At 35.4% G+C, this 20,177-nt stretch overlaps 2 protein-coding genes across 2 annotated transcripts in view; both read left to right on the top strand.

Moving 5' to 3' along the window:
- LOC106717269 (peroxidasin) overlaps positions 1-8,289 on the top strand; it is a 43,344-nt gene extending 35,055 nt beyond the window's left edge. Inside the window, exons 2-7 of the mRNA XM_014511070.2 lie at positions 3,597-3,812; positions 4,009-4,080; positions 4,158-4,390; positions 4,467-4,760; positions 4,834-5,103; positions 5,227-8,289. Coding sequence (XP_014366556.2) covers positions 3,597-3,812; positions 4,009-4,080; positions 4,158-4,390; positions 4,467-4,760; positions 4,834-5,103; positions 5,227-8,078 — 3,937 coding nt within the window. The 3' untranslated portion in view covers positions 8,079-8,289. The remainder of the gene's footprint in view (positions 1-3,596; positions 3,813-4,008; positions 4,081-4,157; positions 4,391-4,466; positions 4,761-4,833; positions 5,104-5,226) is intronic.
- A 7,207-nt stretch (positions 8,290-15,496) lies between these two features.
- LOC123723470 lies at positions 15,497-19,974 on the top strand. The gene is made up of 2 exons (XM_045686145.1): positions 15,497-19,519; positions 19,960-19,974. Exons 1-2 carry the CDS (start codon positions 15,497-15,499, stop codon positions 19,972-19,974), a joined length of 4,038 nt encoding a protein of 1,345 aa, XP_045542101.1.
- The last annotated feature ends 203 nt before the right edge of the window (positions 19,975-20,177 follow it).

Raw genomic sequence — 20,177 nt, 5'->3', positions numbered from 1 at the left:
CCAAGCCCAAAATCCAAATCTTTACCAAACAGAGATAACAATGAGCTTGAAACGAGGATTTTGGTCTCAGAAACCTACGATTAGTTACAGCATTTTTTGTATTAAATCGTTGTGCAAATACTTAGTATATTTATCGGCAATAGAACCATTCCATTATTAAAATGATTTCTTCTAAAACTTTATTAGGTTTTTATTTTAATGTTTAGTGAAAAGAATTAGCCAATTATTTTATTTTTAACCGTATTAAGGAAAATTATAAGTCTAAAAACAACTAAAAACTTATCTATGTTGCAGAAAGGAATTGGCATTTTAATTTTATTTATAACAATGCTGATGCAACAATAGGAGACTGTCTACTACGTATCTCCTAGGTCTAAAATAATCCTCTTAGCTTCCTACGCTTTTGTCACAATTCACAAAGGAATAAAGGAAAGTATTGACGATGTTTCTTTATGCTTGATCATAATTATTTTTGTTCTAGAAATGATCATAGTTGAATTTTGACAATATTTAATAGCGTTTAACGTCAAACATTTTCTACCGCTGACACTGACACCACTATTATCCACGACTCATAAATAAACGCCCCTTATCGCAACGCTTCAAAGCATTTTTAAATGAGCTGAACTCAGAAAGATCTCAGTAAGAATGAAAATCCCATGCAAGTTTACTTGCCCTGTTTAGAAACGTAGGTGATACATTAACATAATGATATTGCGTATAAGCAGGAGTCTCTCTCCTCAGTGGTTTAGTGTTTTCTACCATAGCGTGTATGTTTAATGAATTGTGTTTGTTATTATCTCATTTTTGTTAATTAATTAAAATACTTTTTATTATGCAATTTTATATATCATGAAAGTTTTTTTTTAATTACACGGTGGCAAACGATCAAGTGACCACCTGATTTGCTGAAATAGCGAAGACCACTATACATAGATATCCGCAATTGCAGATGCCTTGCCTGCCTTTAATCAACGGGGGAGGGGACGCACAGAAAGAGAATATTTCCCCTTACTATGCGTCACTTCCTCCGAAAATCCCGATCCCATTCCCATCTTTTCATTTATAAGAAAAGGATGGGAAGGGATTAAAATTAGGCCTCCGGCACCACACTCATGAGACGAAACTTGGAATTGCGTTCACACCTGTCTTCTGTGTGGTCGTGATATTGCACCGGGCGAAACAACCAATTCGTGCAATAGATGTTGTTGTTGCTGGCGTCTACCACTTTTAAATTTGCAAAAAGTTAGTGCTTATCTTAGATTTGGATATTTATTAGTCTTCTAAATTAAAATTGATGTTTTTATGTTTGTCTTCAACGCGTCCCAAACCATTGGAGATTGAATTTAGAGAATTTAATATTCCGCTGAATGTATAATATACTAGTACAAATTAATGTAGTTAAGAATAACATTGGAAAAGTTAACTGACGTAGTTCTATAAGAGATTCAATCGGTAAGCCAATAAAATAACAGTATTATCGAACGTCAATTGTTCACAAGGAAATGAAATAAAAACAGAATATAATTCCATACATATAGCTTTTCCATTCGTACTAGAATTCTATAAAAGTTAGAATTCATTTTAAATTGAATATTTGTGGGCGAAAACTCTCCCGTTGACAAACATGTTCGACGCAAACAAACATTAAGGGCCATTGTTTTCGTTCCAAAAAAAATATACCATTTCTCTACTGTTACACATTGATCAGTGAACTTTTTATACGCAGTACACAAAAATTTGGTTACGTATTAAGCCACCATTGTGAAAACGAAACGATGTTAGTTGGATTTAACAGACTCCTCGATATTTCTTTCAATGATGTCATAATAATAGTGCGCGCAATTATACACCAAAACCATCAAAACATATAAATGTCGTTCCGTTTGACATATTGTTTATATAAAAAAGTAAACTGTTATACATCAATTTAACGTTAGCTTATAACATCGCTTGTGTGATTACAAATTTTATTTACCATTGATCATGAAATCCACTTTACTAGGTTTAAACGGGTTTATTGTTCAAGCGAGCGTACAGATAACCTTACATCACAGATAACACTCTCTCCGAAACTACGCTGCATTATCAAGGGTTAACAATGCACTTTATGTACGAAATATGCGCTGTATTTTGCATCATATGAAGGATACGTGAATTTAGGTATCTTCAAGTGTCTAATTAATATTAGGTAAGGTAATTTTTGTTGTCGGTTCTTTTAATTGAGATTCTGCAAATGAGGAATTAATGTATTAAATGTAGAAAGAAATATATAAATAATAATATTTTATTAAAAATCAATCCTATTTAAATGACGTGTAAATAATATAACATTAATAAGCTACTGGACAGAGATTTAGTTAAATTTTTGTAGAGATTTTCAAAACGCAGACCAGGGTTTTGTAACCGAAAAAATCATCACGTCCAATGACACATTTAGTCTTCACTATGATTATTTAGACTCCTGAAATTGTTTTGACATTGATATAGAACCGAACCCGGTTCTATATCAAGTTAATTTTAGACCGACAAAGTTATCTGACAGCGAAACTTGTACTCTATACATTAAACAGTTGATTTAAAATGTTTTCTTCTAGACATTGTTTAAACGAGGCATCAATTCTCATTTAGCAATCGTTTGACATTTCTATTTAACTCCATCATTATTCCGATATAACGTTCACGTCATAAATTACATATCACGGGACTAGACTTCACATTGCCTTGTTTATACTTTTGCTTAATCTACAAATAATTTACCCTCTCTTACAACTTTAATTACGGAAAATATGTTAGTAATCCGAAGGACACAGCGAGCATAAACAAGATTCACACACATTTTAAAGAAAGTCATTTTAAGTCTAGCCATTCAAAGGGGGAACGCTGCCAGTATCTTCGGAACCTTGCCTAAAAGAACACCTTTTAATGACATATTTTAGTTTTTATGTATTACATTTAAATTAAATCCATGTTTATTTAAAGCTAGTTCGCTTTTAACTTTTAAAGAAAACTTAAATGATAGAATTAGAAATCCCCAGACGGTATCGTATATTTTTCCAACACAAATCCACGAAGCGATGAACGTGAAAAAATTGATTAATTGTACGCTGGCCGTTGAAAGGATTTGGCGAACGAATTTTACTTCCGATACATTCGTATGCAGTGTGACATAAAGTAACTTTTTCTTTTCTATTTTGCGCAAGCTTAATTGCATGCCCTTGATAAGCGGAGCGTGTGTAGACTTCGACGTTTCATTTTAAATTGTTAATTGAATTTTAGCATCACTGCTATTGTATATATTTATTGTCTGTGTGTTTCGGCCGCAGTGACCCTTGTATTAATAAATATTGTTTGTCTCTGTTTTTTCTAAGTGAATGTGAGGGATGACAATCTGTGTGTGTTTACAGAGTGTACATTTAGCCTTGAAGTTACACTTACATAAGAAAGACATAAAATTTAGCAAATGAATAATTAAACTTCTTATTTCATTTATCAGACGTACCTAATGCAAATTCAATCACTAAACCAGAAACTGAACCAAACCATCACTGTACCAATTCAGGCATGATAAATACTTATGTTTCCTTTCTTTTCAGGGACGCACGTTTCAACAAGATCTTCGACATAGCTCCAGGTGTATTTAGTCATCTGCATCGTCTACGGTCGTTGCTGTTAAATGACAATCAACTGCGTGAGCTTCGTACTGGATCTTTCCATGGATTGCGTCGCCTGAAGTACCTCTACTTGTATCGTAATCGCATTCAACACATCGACTCCGACGTATTCCAAGGAATGGTTCATCTGGAACAGCTGTGAGTAATCTCTACCAGTATTATAAGATTAAGATTCTCTATCTTATTCTGAAATAGGATCAATGTTAAGACTACATCCTTAATCACTTTAATTACCCATTTCCCTACAATTGAGAAATTTTAAAAAGGAGGAAAACTTGATCATTTATTATTGAACATACAACGCAATTAAAATTAACGTTACGTTTTTCTTCAGGTACCTTCACGTCAATGAAATACATCAAGTCGAACCAGAAACGTTTTCCAACCTACCACGATTGGAAAGATTGTAAGTCAATTTTTTTCTATCAAAATGTACTAATCACATTATTAGTTTGATTTAACACATAATAATATATTTTTAAGGTATTTGCATAACAACAACTTGAGGAAAATTCCACCTGGTTCATTCCGTGGTCTGACAAGTCTGCGCAAACTTCGTCTAGACAGCAATGCTCTAATCTGTGATTGTTCAATGCTGTGGTTCGTACGCATGTTGGTTGAACATAGTGACATGGACATCGCTGCGACGTGCTATGAACCAGCAACTGTCACGGGGACTTCGTTATCCTCCATGAAGGAAGAAGACTTTAACTGCCGTATGTGCAATTCACAATATTTCACAAGATTTAGACTATATTAAGAATGAAGCTAATAATAATTTAATAATTTCAGAAAAACCTGCCATTATGAAAGATCCCCAGGACGCAGTCGTTAACTTTGGCGATAATGCAGTATTCACTTGCGTAGTCGCTGGAGAGCCACAACCAGAAATAGTTTGGCTACGTGATTCAGTCACCGTTCCATTAGATACCCATCGTTATGAAGTAATGAATAATGGCACGCTGATGGTACATGCAGCGGATGAAAATGACGTTGGAATCTTTGAATGCACGGCTAAAAATCCTGCCGGAGAAGTCAAATCAAAGCCAGCCAGGATGATAGTTCAAACTAAAGCTGATGAAAATGGTTTGTATTAAATTTTTTGCACCATCATGGGTACGTGTTACAAAAGTAGTAACTAATTTAGTTATAATTCCAGGTCACCCAGTTTTCACAATTTTACCTCGCGACAAAATTGCCAGACTTGATGACAATGTAAAGTTTGATTGTGTAGCGACTGGTAATCCTACACCTCACATAGCTTGGTTCTATAATAAGGGAAGAATTTTACTATCAGATCGCATTACAATGAGGCACAATGGCTCTATGGTTATTGAAAGAATACAACATACTGACGCTGGGATATACACTTGTGAAGCAGAAAATTTGAATGGTCGTATAACAGCACAAGCTAAATTGGATGTTATGGGTAAGATGCATAGTATTGTATATTATTAATAAATAATTAATGATTTGTATAAAACAATTATTAATAAATAATTAATGATTTGTAGTCACACTATACACACAAATATTAATAATCTTTTTACAGTTGCACCAGCTTTTGTTGTCGTGCCAAAAGATGAAGTTATAACTATTGGGGAAACAGCGGAATTCAGATGTACGGCTCGTGGCGTACCAAAACCGGTCATAACTTGGTACAGAAATACAATGGCTTTGTCTGAAAATGAAAATATCGTTATCTCCGATGACAATCAAAACTTAACAATCATTCAGGTGTCAAATGATGATGATGGATTATACCATTGCAGAGCTGAAAATTCTGAAGGACTAACAGAAATTTCTGCGATTCTTAAGGTAGAAAAAGCGCAGATTATAGCACCAAAAATTATACTTAGACCGGAAGACACAGATGCATTTAAACAGACATCAGTTCAAATGCCCTGTGAAGTTGAGAGTGAACCGCCTGCATTAATTGAATGGAGGAAGGATGGCACGCATATTGAACCAAATGACAGAATATCAATTTCCATAATAGGGAGCCTAATAATTAATAACGTTACGACTACAGATACTGGCCGTTACGAATGTTCAGCTTTCAACGAATATGGGCGTGACACAGTCTCAGCATTTTTAACTGTTAAAGATCATGTTTTACCTGGGGATGAATATGTGAACATAGCTTTGACAGAAGCTACACGGGATATCGACCAAGCTATTGCTAAAACAATGGAACAATTATTTAAATCTAATAAATCCAATGCCAGTATTAGTGATCTATACAGAGTAACTAGATTTCCAAATGCTCCAGCTAGAGCTGTTGCGCGACCTGCTGAAATATACGAACGTGCATTAGACAAAGTTAAAGAATTCATTCAATCGGGTTTAAAGGTAACTTCTGTAGAGCCATTTAACTACGAACAAATCTTGTCTGGAGAACATTTAGAGTTGATTGCAAAGCTTTCTGGTTGTGTTGCCCACAGAGAGGAATACAAATGTTTGGACATGTGCTTTCATATGAAATATCGTAGTATCGACGGTAGCTGCAACAACTTAGCTCATCCTACTTGGGGCTCATCGCTTACTGCGTTTAGAAGAATTCTTTACCCTGTATATGAAAATGGTTTCAGTCAACCAGTGGGTTGGAATAAAAATACAAAATACAATGGCTACAAATTGCCCAGTTCACGACTAGTGTCGACCACTATAATAACAACGAAAAAAATTACTGAAGATATCCAGATAACACACATGGTAATGCAGTGGGGCCAATGGTTGGATCACGACTTAGACCATTCCCTGCCCTCGGTGAGTTCGCAAACATGGGATGGCGTAGATTGCAAAAAAACGTGTGACTATGCAGCACCATGCTTCCCAATTGACGTACCAGAAGACGATCCTCGAATAACAAACCGTAGATGCATTGATTTCATTAGAACAAGTTCAGTTTGTGGTTCGGGAATGACGTCTGTGCTTTTCGGAAAACTGCAACCTCGGGAGCAAATAAATCAACTTACTTCATATATTGACGGTTCACAAGTGTACGGTTTTGAAAAAGCAGTCGCTGATGACCTACGAGACTACTCCAACGATAGTGGGTTATTGCGTGTAGGGGCTACTTTCCCAGGAAAAAAACCCTTATTGCCTACAATTGGATTGAATAGCATGGACTGTAAGCGCAATCTGGAAGAAAGTAATCGCAATTGCTTTGTCGCAGGGGATGTCAGAGCGAATGAACAAATTGGTCTTGCTGCTATGCATACAATTTGGATGCGTGAACACAATAGAGTTGCTACGCAATTAAAAACTATTAACCCCTTCTGGGATGGTGATAAGGTTTACCAAGAAGCGCGTAAAGTGGTTGGTTCCGAGATACAACATATAACTTATCAACACTGGTTGCCTTTGATCCTTGGTCCGGAAGGATATAAACAAATTGGAGAATATAAAGGATATGACGCTAAAATAAATCCATCTGTTTCGAATGTTTTCGCTACCGCAGCTCTAAGATTCGGTCATTCACTAATTAATCCCATTCTACATCGCTACGACGAAAATTTTGAACCGATAGCCCAAGGCCACTTACTCTTACGTAATGCTTTCTTCGCACCTTGGAGACTTGTCGATGAGGGTGGAGTAGATCCGTTGCTGAGGGGAATGTTTACAACACCAGCGAAACTCAAAACCCCTACCCAAAATTTGAATTCTGAACTAACAGAACAACTGTTTCATACTGCCCATGCCGTGGCTTTAGATCTTGCTGCGATCAACATTCATAGAGGCCGTGATCATGCTTTGCCACCGTATACTAAATGGCGTGATTTCTGCAATATGTCCGAAGTGAACGATTTTGACGATTTGGCCGGTGAAATATCAAGTAAAAATGTTAGAGATAAACTGAAAGAACTTTATGGCTCGGTTCATAACGTTGATGTATGGGTAGGAGGGATATTGGAAGACCAAGTAGAAGGAGGAAAAATTGGACCATTGTTTAGATGTATTTTGGTGGAACAATTCAAACGTCTTAGGGATGGCGACAGGTTTTGGTACGAAAATCCTACTACTTTTAAGAAGGAACAATTAGCACAAATCAAAGAAACTAGTCTGGCGAGGATATTATGCGATAACGGTGACAATATTGATACTATAGGTGAAAATGTATTCCTGCTCCCAGAAGTTCAGGATGGGCTTATTTCTTGCGACGATATACCTTCTATAGATTTACGTTATTGGGCTGACTGTGATAGTTGCGGCGACGATGAAGAAGTTAAAAAAAGTCGATTCCGCAGGGATGCTACTCCAGATCACGATATTTACACCCAACTTGATGATTATGAAGAACGCGTTAAACACCTTGAAGATCTCCAACGAAAAATGGTCAAAGTATTAAACGTATTAAAACACCGTGTCAAATATTTAGAGGAAACTTATGGAGCCACCTAAATCTAAGAAATATAATTTAGACAAATTATGCATTCGAAATGACTCGGCAACTCTTAAGGACTTATTAATGTTACTCATTAGGTATTACCCATATATAACATTTATTGTAGTACGTAAGTTCTTTTCTATGCGGTCCAATTATACAAGAATTTATTTTTACTCTTTTATATCCTCTTCCATATATTTTCATCTTTCCCTTACGACTGCTTCTTTCAGGGTGTTTATATCGATGTCTATGTATAATCCTAGTATAAGAATATCTTAAATAATTTTAATTAGCAAAACAAAGATTTCTAGTCTTAAAGATTTATAGTCTCTAGTTCTAGTAGTAAGATTAAGGTAAGTTCAATCTCAATATGTCTGTCTACGTGTGCTTACTTTTATGTTAAATGCAAAATGTCTCTATCAATAATAAATGTTGTGGTAGTGTTTTCGTATTATAAAATAATTTGTGCCAATGTAGCTTCTATTTCTAATGCTGGTGTTGACTGCTATAATGCAGTATTATAAAGTTATTTTGCAATGAATTATTTTCAAATTTGTGTAGTGTATGATTTTCGTTTTAATTAATTTTTAAAATTATTGATGAAAAACGCGATCAGGTTCCGTCCTAAATCAAGTAAAGAAAATCCGCATCATCGGATGAGGCGTAAAGCCATAGTAAACTCTTTGTCTAAGTAATTAATATTCTAAGTAGCACCTCCATTATCGTAACTATGCACATTTATATGCCCATACTGTACGTATCAATATTATCTTTAATTAGGACATCATGTAATCATTCATCGTATTTAATGTTAAAAAAAATAAAAAAAAAAACAAAAAAAGTAGTTCGTAGTAGTGCTGAAAAAAAAATAGAATTTAAGTAAATATATCGACAATATCACGTAAAAACAACTTTTTTATCGTTTTTTTCAGATCGATTTTACGATTACCAATTTTCGATTAATTATTCGATTTGATATTAGTAGATTAGATCTGAACTGATATTAAAAACGACTCTTTAAATCAATACACAGCTAATGGTAACTAAAGATCGTCGTGAAAAATATTAATTAACTTGGCAACATTATTGTTGACGCGAACGCGAACGCGAACGCGAACCATGAATTTATTCATATTCACTCGAAATCGTTGCTACCAATTTTGTTAAATAATTTAAATACATTTTTACTTTAGATATAATTCAGATATTTAAAATACCCAACTTTCAATAATATTTCCTGTTGAAAACTGAACATCGTGGAAAACACAACAATATGTTTATTCAAAAAAATATTAATAATGTTATGAAAAGATACGTCTGGAAACCCGGGTTCTTTTCTAAACTACCACAACAAGGAAACATTTTAATTTAAAGAGCAGTCTTGCGAAAGACATAGGGAGTAGAAGACGTTTACTTGTACATTACGTGTAAGACGTTTACGTTTACGTGTAATTTCAACTATTTTAAAATAGTATAGGATTGCATTATTATATTAGTAGCATGTAATTTAAAAAAAATCAATAATTGTTTAATTCAATTTCATCAATAGTCATGTATCCAATATATTCAATATTGTATTTTTAAGCTTTAATCTAAGTCGCAAACTAAATATGAAATGGCTAACATTGACGCGTTTATCCCGTATCATCACCGACTAATTTCGAGCCCAACGGGGCCCTTCTTCAGGGTCAGTGGGACTGGTATTATTTCGCGGTCGTGACTCGTCTCTCACTGAAGAAGACGCCCAATGGACTCGGAACTATTTGTTACCGACACAGGTTAACTGCGTGAATGTTAGCTGTGTCATATTTACCTTAATAATCTCATCGTTGGTTTCTGAGATCAAAATACCTGTATAAAACATATTGTTATCTCTGTCTTGTCAAAGATAACAAGAGTGATGGCGAGATGATGTAAACTGGGATTTTGGTCTTAAAAACCAACGATCGGTGGATTGATATTAGTAACCTTGGGTTTCCACTGGTGGCCTGCGGTGATGCGTTTACGAAAATATGATGTTATCTCTCCTATTCTCTTCGAAAAATATAGAGGTACCAATGTATTTTTGTACAGGTTTCGGCAGTGAAAACTAAGGTTAATAAATACATATGTTCTGTCTGTTCATATATAAATAAGATTTGACAGCTCAGGAGTGTGTTTACGTTTTAAGGCTTATTGAAAGATGCCGTTTTGTTAACGTTCAGTCATCTACTATGTATAGACTTGTAACCTCTCATTTTATTAACAGTCAAATGAGTTAAATATATAATTACAATTCAACCTTTAAGGGTGGTAAATAAAACAGAATGAGAGAGGTCGTATAGCTTATTCGGGTTTTCGCAGTTAAACATCATCGTCAGTTTATTTGCGAATCCACCGTGGGGCTTGAGCCCAACCTTGTTTAGGGGTGACTAATGTGAAGTTTAATTAAATATACTGTAATAAGTTTAATTGATACTAAATTATATCACGAAAAGTAAACAATAGTAAAAAATTAATTTTATACTTTAATTTGATTTTCGCATAACGCACTACTAAGCTGTCTTTTAGCATAATAGAGCCTGAAACATTCTGGCTTTTAGTAATAGCTTAATTATAAGTATGTATCAATATAAAACATCAATGTATTACATTATATTCTACATTTGTCACAATATAACACGTTTGATTTTAACAACACAACTGTCGACTGTAGCCCAGAGACCACGAACTTCTATTTGGCGCTGTCCTTGCACACGATTATCGCCTCTTCCACATTTCATTTTAACATATATTAACTAAAACGTACACATGACAAGAACAATAAAGATTTCAAGAATTTTAAACCAAGTCCATAATTCACAACAAACCAGTTAAAATCGACCTGTTATTTTGTGACTACAGTAAATTATATTAATAATGTTTAACTATTCATGTTTAAGAGTCAGAAATAAGTCTAGGTTGGTTGTCAGCAATGGATTAGTTCAGTGTAATTCCATCTTTAAGTCGCGAACGCGGTGCCGCGGCGATTATTTTAACTCCACCCAAAAAAACTGGATAGAGCTGTGATCTTCGTTTCGTAGACTGTCCAGATTAGAGGCCGTGAAACAATTTACACGCTAAGGTCGGTCGCAACGTGAAACGAGTCTAGTGGGTCATCTAAGAGGTAGCGTAATATGTCTAACTAAATCAATGCTGACGGACACTATTAATCTAATCCAATTCGAAATTACTTAATCCTGATTTCGGGATATTTAACCTATTTATAATATAAGTCATACATAATAAAACGGTTCACTTATTCCAATTAAATATATAAAATGTTTAGACAAGTTTTATGTGTTAAGAACAAATTTCCATATTTTTATTATTTAGAATTTTTATTACATTATTTCAATATTTTTACTTACATTTGGACATTTTTCGATTATTTTTTACTTCTCTTATAATTTATGCAGTAATTTTAACGTATTTAAATAACTTTGTTTTCTTCGGATAATTTTTTAACGGCTATCAATAATAATATTCAAAATTATATAATTAGTGGTGACAAATGAAGCATAACATTTCCTGACAAGCTCTAGTATTACAGTCCATCCAAGAACATAGAAAACCTTTAATGGGGGCGCCTCAATCGCTGCTTTACTGCATCACCATCTAGTACGCAATGAAATTAATTCAATAGTCGACGTATTTTACCTCTATAAAGCATGTTAGGGAATGTTATCATTGTAGCAAGTATGTTAAAGTAGGTGATATAATCGATGTCGTGTTTTAATTAATAATTGATATTAATTACAATTAATTATAATTAATTAAATTTATGTTGGTTGGTGCTAAAAAGGAATGCTAAACAGGGATTGTTGGATCGGAATATGAGGGTGATGTTTCATTTTATTTAAATTTTTCATTTCATACACCGTGAATGTTAATTCTTTCTATTAAACTTTCCATTCCATATCTCTAAGTCGTATTTACTATAGAAATAATATTCACGGATGACGTTTTTAATTATTATGCTGTTAATTAAATAAGTGTCTAAATTATTTTGACTTGACTTGATTTATTTCTGTAACAATAATTTGTAAAAAGGCGATCATTTTTTGTGAAGATGTGGGCCCATCGGTGGACAATAATGAACAGTAAAGGCACATATATCAACGTGTTCATATAATCTTTACATTACAGTGATATTATAATTCAATGGTTTTTAATAGGACATAACTGACAATTGGACAAAATTGTCATTAATTTTAAGGTTCAGCCATATCTAAATTAAATTAACCGTAATGTAAATTAATAATTTGTCTATTATTTTAAATTTCAAGGTTGCATATGGACTTTAGAAATGGAAAATTGCTCCAAAAAATTGTTCTTTTTTTTTTTAATATTTACATAAGAAAATTATACACCACCATTCTTTATGGGCCCAAAAAAATGATATCCTTTTTTTAAAAATCTAAGTTTTTCAATAATTGCATAGTTAACATTTCTCTCTTATATGTATTTACTTTAAGAAGTTATTTGACATCGTTTAACCATAAAGGGTTTGTATGGCCTACACAACTTTCCGATCTAAGTTAATCATTGTTCAATCTGTGTTGCCACTGGAGTGCCACTTGTAATGACACATAATGTAGTAGGATGGCGTAACATTTAAGAACGTATAGACGAGACAAAGTGAACTAAATATTTTCGCTGGTTGCTTCGATTAACAATAACAATATTGCTTATCGAACGATGGTTGCATCCCTGTACGGTCACATCTCAGTTGTCAAGTTTGACACGCTTGAACCACACGCATCAGATGAAACGCGGAATTGCTTCCACTTGACACCTATCTTCTGTGTGGTCGTGGTATTGCACCTGGCGTGTCAGCCAAATCGTACAGACAGATATTATTGCTGGCGAAAATCTTTTCCAGTATTTCTCAGTTTTGCCGACATTCTTCATTAGTCTTTTGCCGTTCCTAAAAAAAACATTAATAAATCCAGTATTAATTTTAATAATTACAGTTATCCATCTGTCGAATGTATTATGGTAACGATGTCTTATAACATTAATTATAATCGGTGTCCAATGTGTAATCAAAAATAAATGAAAAATGTAATTGCTGTTTTATTAAAAAAAAATCTATCTATATACCAGAATCCTATCCCTGTTACGCACAAATAAATACCTAATTCCTAATCCTAATTAAATAGTATCCTCGTTAATTTAGTTCCTACCAAAACACTAAGATAATGTGGTCTAGATGCAATACCTCGTAATTAACAATTAAAATATGCTACAGAAAGCTTCAAATATTATTCACGATTTTAATACATGAGTCTTGATCAAACTTTTTTAACATGGTAGGCAAAAATGACACTAATTTACAGTATAGTTCAACAAAAATCATGTGGCAGGCAGAAAATATGTGCATTAACAATGTCATCTTGAAAGCTTCATATTTAGACCAATGTGGGAGCGGCAGCTGCACGGGTTAATGTTGCCAACCTCATCATCATCATCAGCTTATAAGTCCCCACTGAGGGGCTCAGAGCCTACCCTAAAAGGTTACTAGGCCATGGTCAACTACGCAAGCGCAGTGCGGATTGGTTGACTTCACAGATATCTTTCAATTTCTTATCTATCATTTTCATAAATTCGAAATTCCATAAAAATATCACGTGTAATGACACGTTGTTTAATTTGCTAGTGTGTTTGTATTAAATTAAAACAATAAGGAATTATTATGCGAACTCAGGTCATAAGTTGCAAATCAATGGTGTTGCTTAATGTCCTAACTTCTTCAATTTTTGCTCACTCGTAACCCTTAAAACGTGTAGCGACAACAGCGCCTATCACTGGGTCAGTTAAGTTTGTCCGACAATAAAACATTTTGACAGCATAAAGTACTTTTAGCGACATCTTAATAAAACCACTGGTACTAATTCAACAACAGTTTTGGTCACTTCTGCAAAGTTTCACAGTTTTTAATGGGTCGTCACGGCGTCACGCCTAGACCAACGATATTCTTGTACGGTTTCGGCAGTGAAACTTCACGATTATGCCGCTATATTGTTAACTCAAAAAACTTATAAAATAATCTTGAATTACAAAAAAACAAAAGAATTTAGTACTCACACTGAGTTAAAGCACATACAGCATAATCCATCGAAACTTATTTGTATAAAAGATAAACCGTCGCCGTCGCCGAAGTAATTAAAGCGATGGATTTAGTTTATGCATGTAGTTATAGAGAAAACTTATCCTAATGGCGACCATACACGGACTACCTGAAGCATTCTGTACTGACTTGAAGTAGGCGTTAGGCCACAGAACAATGATCGTGCCAGGCGCGATCCCCCTTGAAGTCACTTCAACACGCATGAAATTCAGCGCTCTGTAGCGTCCGATCTGCATATCACGTTTAGTATACATGGACCGCATTTCACTGTGTATTTCGAATGCAAAGTCATTTTTGTTTCTGTTCTTTCATAGAAAATTTGAGAGATGATATACAAGTATAACTATCGATAAAGTCTCTGATAAAAATGCAGTCTTTAATAATTTCACACAATTCTAACGTAACACATGCTTTACATCCGAAACCTTGAAATAATCATGTCTCACTAGTTTTAGTCTAATTAGTACTAACGAAGCCAAACTGAGTACCCGCATTCACGAATGAGTGAATTCTGATCTTAAGACATTCTCGTTCATGTAGACACGTATGTAGATAAACTTTGTGTCTGTAAGGAAAATAATTAAAATAGACCAAGTTATCTCAGGTTTGTGTTCCGAGGAATTGTGCTAATATTCGAATATAATAAATATTCAAATAGTGTTTAGTTTGTAATATTTGTAGTGTATTCCGCAATCGTTTCCGCCAACGATCAATAGATGTCGCTGCGGGCAAATTAAAATGCGCTAGCGACCGGGTGAATGCAAATTTACTTACCTGTTATAATTTTTATGTCGTTGTAGTTGGTCTTTCAAAGTGTTAAATAAAGTGAATTGTGATAGTGTGTGTGTTTTCGTGAATCCCTAAGTAGTTTTATGTACATGGTGCCGAAACCTCGGATGGACTTTGGACTCTGCATTGTAAAACACTTGTAATTTTTCAAGATTTTATTCTACGGACTTAGAAAAATCGCAGTGATTTTGGACTTAGAAAATTTTTAAGTGATCTTCAACTTGTAATTTTTCAAGATTTTATTCTACGGACTTAGAAAAATCGCAGTGGTTTTGGACTTAGAAAATTTTAAGTGATCTTCAACTTGTAATTTTTCAAGATTTTATTCTACGGACTTAGAAAAATCAGCATTGGTTTTGGACTTAGAAAATTTTTAAGTGATCTTCGACTTGTATTTTTTTGTGATTTTATTCTATGGACTTGGAATATTCTCAAGCAATATAAAACTTAACTGAGTTTTGAGAATTTATGTGAACTGTTATTAACTGAAAAATGGCTGAGAAATTACTTAAGAATCAAGCTGATCTACTAGGAAGGTTGGAGAAAGCTCAATCAAACTATAAGAAGACTCCGAAAATTAGAATAACTAAAGGTTATGTGGAAACAAGGATCGATACTTTAGAAAAGTTACATGCAGAATTCAACAGTAATCACAAAGAACTTATTCAGATAATTAAACCTGAACAAGAGCAAGTCTTACCTTACTTTACTAATGATAAATATGATGAGTTTGAAGAGACATACATCGCCTACATGTCAGATCTCAAAGAAGTACAGGGCAGGTTCACTGAAAAGCACAAACCTGAATCGAATACTCCGCCGTGTAATGAAGTTAAGCTTCCAAGAATACAATTACCAACGTTCAGTGGTAAATACGAGGAGTGGCAGACATTCTACGATATGTTCGTGTCGCTAATACACAACAATGAGAAATTATCAGCGGTTCAAAAGTTGCACTATTTGAAAAGCAGTGTACAAGGAGAACCAGAGAGCATGCTGCGTAATTTCGCTACCACAGACCAAAATTATGATGAGGCTTGGAAACAACTAACTAAACGTTACAACAACAAACGGTACAACTCAAACGCAATTCTGAAGATACTTTTCTCACAAAAACAAATCAATACAGATTCCTCGCATGGTATCAAACAATTACTTGATACAACGTCTTCTTGTTTGAAAGCTTTGAACAATATTGGAATAAGAACTGAAACATGGGATGTTATAATAGTTCATCTTGTGGTTTCCAAACTAGATGTGGAATCTCATAAACAATGGGAACAACAGATAAGTCTTATGGCTGAAGATATGCCTTCGTGGGCGCAACTTGTTGAATTTCTAGAAGCTAGATTCCGAAGCATGGAGATGATAGATTCTAGTAAGCACACTAAGCCGTTGACACAAGTGAAGAAACCATTGACTAAGACTAAATCATTCCACTCAGCAGTACAACAACAGGATAACAAGAAGAATGATACAATATGTGCTCTCTGTGGCGAGAATCACCATTTGAATTTGTGTAAGCAGTTTGAGAAGAAATCTGTACAGGAAAGAAGAGATTTTATACAATCAAAAGGGCTATGCTTTAATTGCTTGCAACCAACGCATGTTGTTATGAAATGCCGATTACCAACTAGTTGCAAGAAGTGCGGACGAAGACATCACACTATGTTACACTTTGATAAGGAAGAGTTCACGGAACAGACGATTGGCAACCAAGGAGAGAAAAATCAAAACAAAGTTGACGGAACAAAGCATTATGGGTCATCCACAGCTAACCCACTAAATATAGTGGCGAACTTCTCAAAGCAAGATTTAAGCTATCATGTGCTGTTGGCGACAGCTATCATCAAGGCTCGTTCAAGGAACGGGAAGACATATCCGATTCGTGCTTTGTTAGATCAAGGTTCTCAAGCTTCTTTTGTAACGGAAGCAACGGCTCAGTTACTTGGTCTCAAACGCTTTTCTGTTAATGGCGTGGTTTCAGGTTTGGGAGGTGGTCAAACGCGTGTTAAATACATGGTAACTTTAGGTCTTATGTCGCGCCACAACCCCGAAATTACCTATCACGTAAATGCTTATGTTCTAGGTTCACTTACCTCACTGCTTCCAGGTGACAAGCTGGAAACACCTGACTGGCTAGAACTCCAGCAATTGAATTTAGCTGATCCAAATTTTGCTTCACCAGGTAAAATTGATGTTTTATTAGGAGCTGAAGTGTACTACGAAGTTTTATTAGACGGCATTATGAAACAACCTCAAGGAAAACTCTTAGCGCAAAATACGGTCTTTGGGTGGATTTTATATGGTAAATTGTCGGATTCATCTTCAGCTAATGACAATGTTACGAGTTTACATTTGCGTTTCGCTCCAGAGGATGACTGTCTCAAACGTTTTTGGGAAATTGAGGCTGAACCTGATCAGATTCAGAAGAGACTGACTAAAGAGGAGCAATTATGTGAAAATATCTATCAAGCTACAACTGTTAGAAATAAAGAAGGAAGGTTTGTTGTCAAACTACCATTTAAGAATGAGGATCCTGCATGTCAATATGGACAGTCGAAGGATATTGCAACGAAAAAACTTATAGCTTTAGAAAGGAGGTTAACAAAAGACCCTAAATTATATGAGGAATATCGAAAGGTTTTAGATGAATATTTGACTCTTAAGCACATGACTCTTGTTGATGAAGCGGACATTGACAATCCCAAAGCGGTCTATCTACCTCACCATGCTGTCGTTAGAGACGACAAGGATACGACTAAGGTTCGTGTGGTCTTTAATGCATCAAGCAAGGGCATCAATGACGTCTCACTTAATGACGATCTTCTAGTTGGACCTAAGCTCCAACAGGATTTGAGGCATTTATTGATGAGATTTCGCACGCATCGAATTTGTATTGTTGCTGACCTTGTGAAAATGTATAGGCAGGTGCTTGTACATGCCGATGATACGAATTTTCAAAGGATACTTTGGAGAGCCCATCCAGATTTGCCTATTCAACACTATAAGTTGTTGACATTAACTTTTGGTACGGCATGTGCTCCGTATCTGGCAGTGAAGACGTTACAAAGGCTGGCTGACGATGAAGCTCATAGTTTTCCAAAGGCATCAGAAATAACTAAAAGAGACTATTACATTGATGATTTAATGACCGGATGTGATACAGAAGAAGAAGCTAGAAGCGTATATGATGAAATGAATAAACTAATGACATCTGGAGGATTTCAACTACAAAAATGGAGCAGTAACAGTAGTGAGTTATTAAAATATATTGGAGAGAACAAACACAGTAAAGAAAAGTCAGTGCCAATCAAAGCTGATAATATGATGAAGATTCTAGGAATACAGTGGGATCGAGCTACAGATAATTTTGAATACACGGTCGCTTTACCTGAGGTGAAATATCCCATTACAAAAAGGCAAGTGCTGTCCGACATTGCTCGATTATATGATCCAATGGGCTGGATTGCGCCGGTTGTAGTTTCAGCAAAGATTATTATCCAGAAAATATGGCAAGAGCATTTAGACTGGGACGATCATATCACCGATGAGTTGCAAGAGCAATGGATCAAGTTCAGGAATGATTTGGTTGAAATCAAGAAAATTGAGATTCCTAGATGGATTAAGAGTACTAGAGGTAGCTATTGTGAGCTACACGCATTTTCTGACGCGTCTCAAGCAGCTTACGCTGCAGCAGTCTATATTCGAGTTATAGAACATGACGGATCGGTGTACGCAAACTTGATATCTGCTAAAACAAAGGTTGCCCCTATAGATAAGGTAATGTCAATTCCCAGATTGGAATTGTGCGGAGCGACTCTTGCAGCAAAATTGCTATCAGAGATATCTCAAGTAATGAACATACCTAAAGAAAATCTTCATGGGTGGACTGACTCCACAATCGTATTGGCATGGCTGAAGGGTGGAGCTAGCAAATGGACTACATTTGTCAGCAATCGTGTATCAGATATTCTCTCGATTATGGACTACAAACAATGGCAACATGTTTCGACTGACACAAATCCTGCAGATTGTGCGTCAAGAGGTTTACAGCCCTCAGAAATGCATTCCGAATCTTTATGGTGGCATGGACCTGTTTGGCTAAAACAATCTAAAATAGAAGAGTCGAAATGTAATGTAGCTGAAACACATGAAGAAGAAAGAATAGTTTCTATGAAGGTGACACAAATAAAAGAAGAGAATTATGAATGGACGAAATTTTCAAACTTAACAAAAATGCTAAAAGTAATGTCATTTTGTAGAAGAATGTTGACAAAAAAGGAAGAAAGACAACAATTACCTATATGGGTTAAACGATATGTGACAGTTAAAGAAATGAATCGAACGTTAGAGATGTGTATCCAACAAGTTCAAGGGATTGAATTTGAAGAAGAGATAAAGTTGTTACTAGAAGGGAAAGAAGTCTTGAAGAAAAGCGCACTTCATACTCTCTGCCCAGTTTTGGATCAAAATCGGTTGCTGAGAGTGGGAGGACGAATCGAACAGGCTGATGTGAGTTACGACACTAGACATCCAATTATATTACCAGCTAAAAGTCACCTTACCCAGCTTTTGGTCGCGGACGCGCATGACAAGACTCTGCATGGCGGTCCACAGATTATGTTGAACTTTCTTCGTTCAAAGTATTGGATATTACGAGCTAGAGATCAAGTCAAGCGGTGTTATCGCCAATGTATCACTTGTATGAGATACTCCAAAGCAGCTAGAGTTCAGTTGATGGGACAACTTCCTGACGCGAGATTGAAACCTTGCAAACCATTTAAAGCGACTGGAGTAGACTATGCGGGTCCTATTAATATCAGATTTTCACCAGGCCGTGGAGCCAAATCTTACAAGGGATACATCAGCTTATTCGTGTGTATGGTCACGCGTGCAGTACATATTGAGGCGGTAACTGATTTATCAACAAAGGGCTTTATTGCCGCTTTCAGACGATTTACCTCTAGGCGAGGTCATTGTCAAGACCTTTACAGTGACAATGGCACGAATTTCGTTGGAGCCGACAAACAATTACGTGAGATGTTTGATTGTGCCAAGTCAAATCTGCCCCAGGAAATCGCTGAAGCGTTAACGTTAGAGTCTACGACATGGCATTTCATTCCTCCGCAATCGCCAAATTTCGGTGGATTGTGGGAAGCAGGCGTACGCT

Source organism: Papilio machaon, chromosome Z, assembly GCF_912999745.1.
Source record: "Papilio machaon chromosome Z, ilPapMach1.1, whole genome shotgun sequence".
In the NCBI taxonomy this organism is placed as follows: domain Eukaryota; kingdom Metazoa; phylum Arthropoda; class Insecta; order Lepidoptera; family Papilionidae; genus Papilio; species Papilio machaon.
Note: the sequence above shows the minus strand (reverse complement) of the source record. Positions and strands in the feature narration are given on the sequence as shown.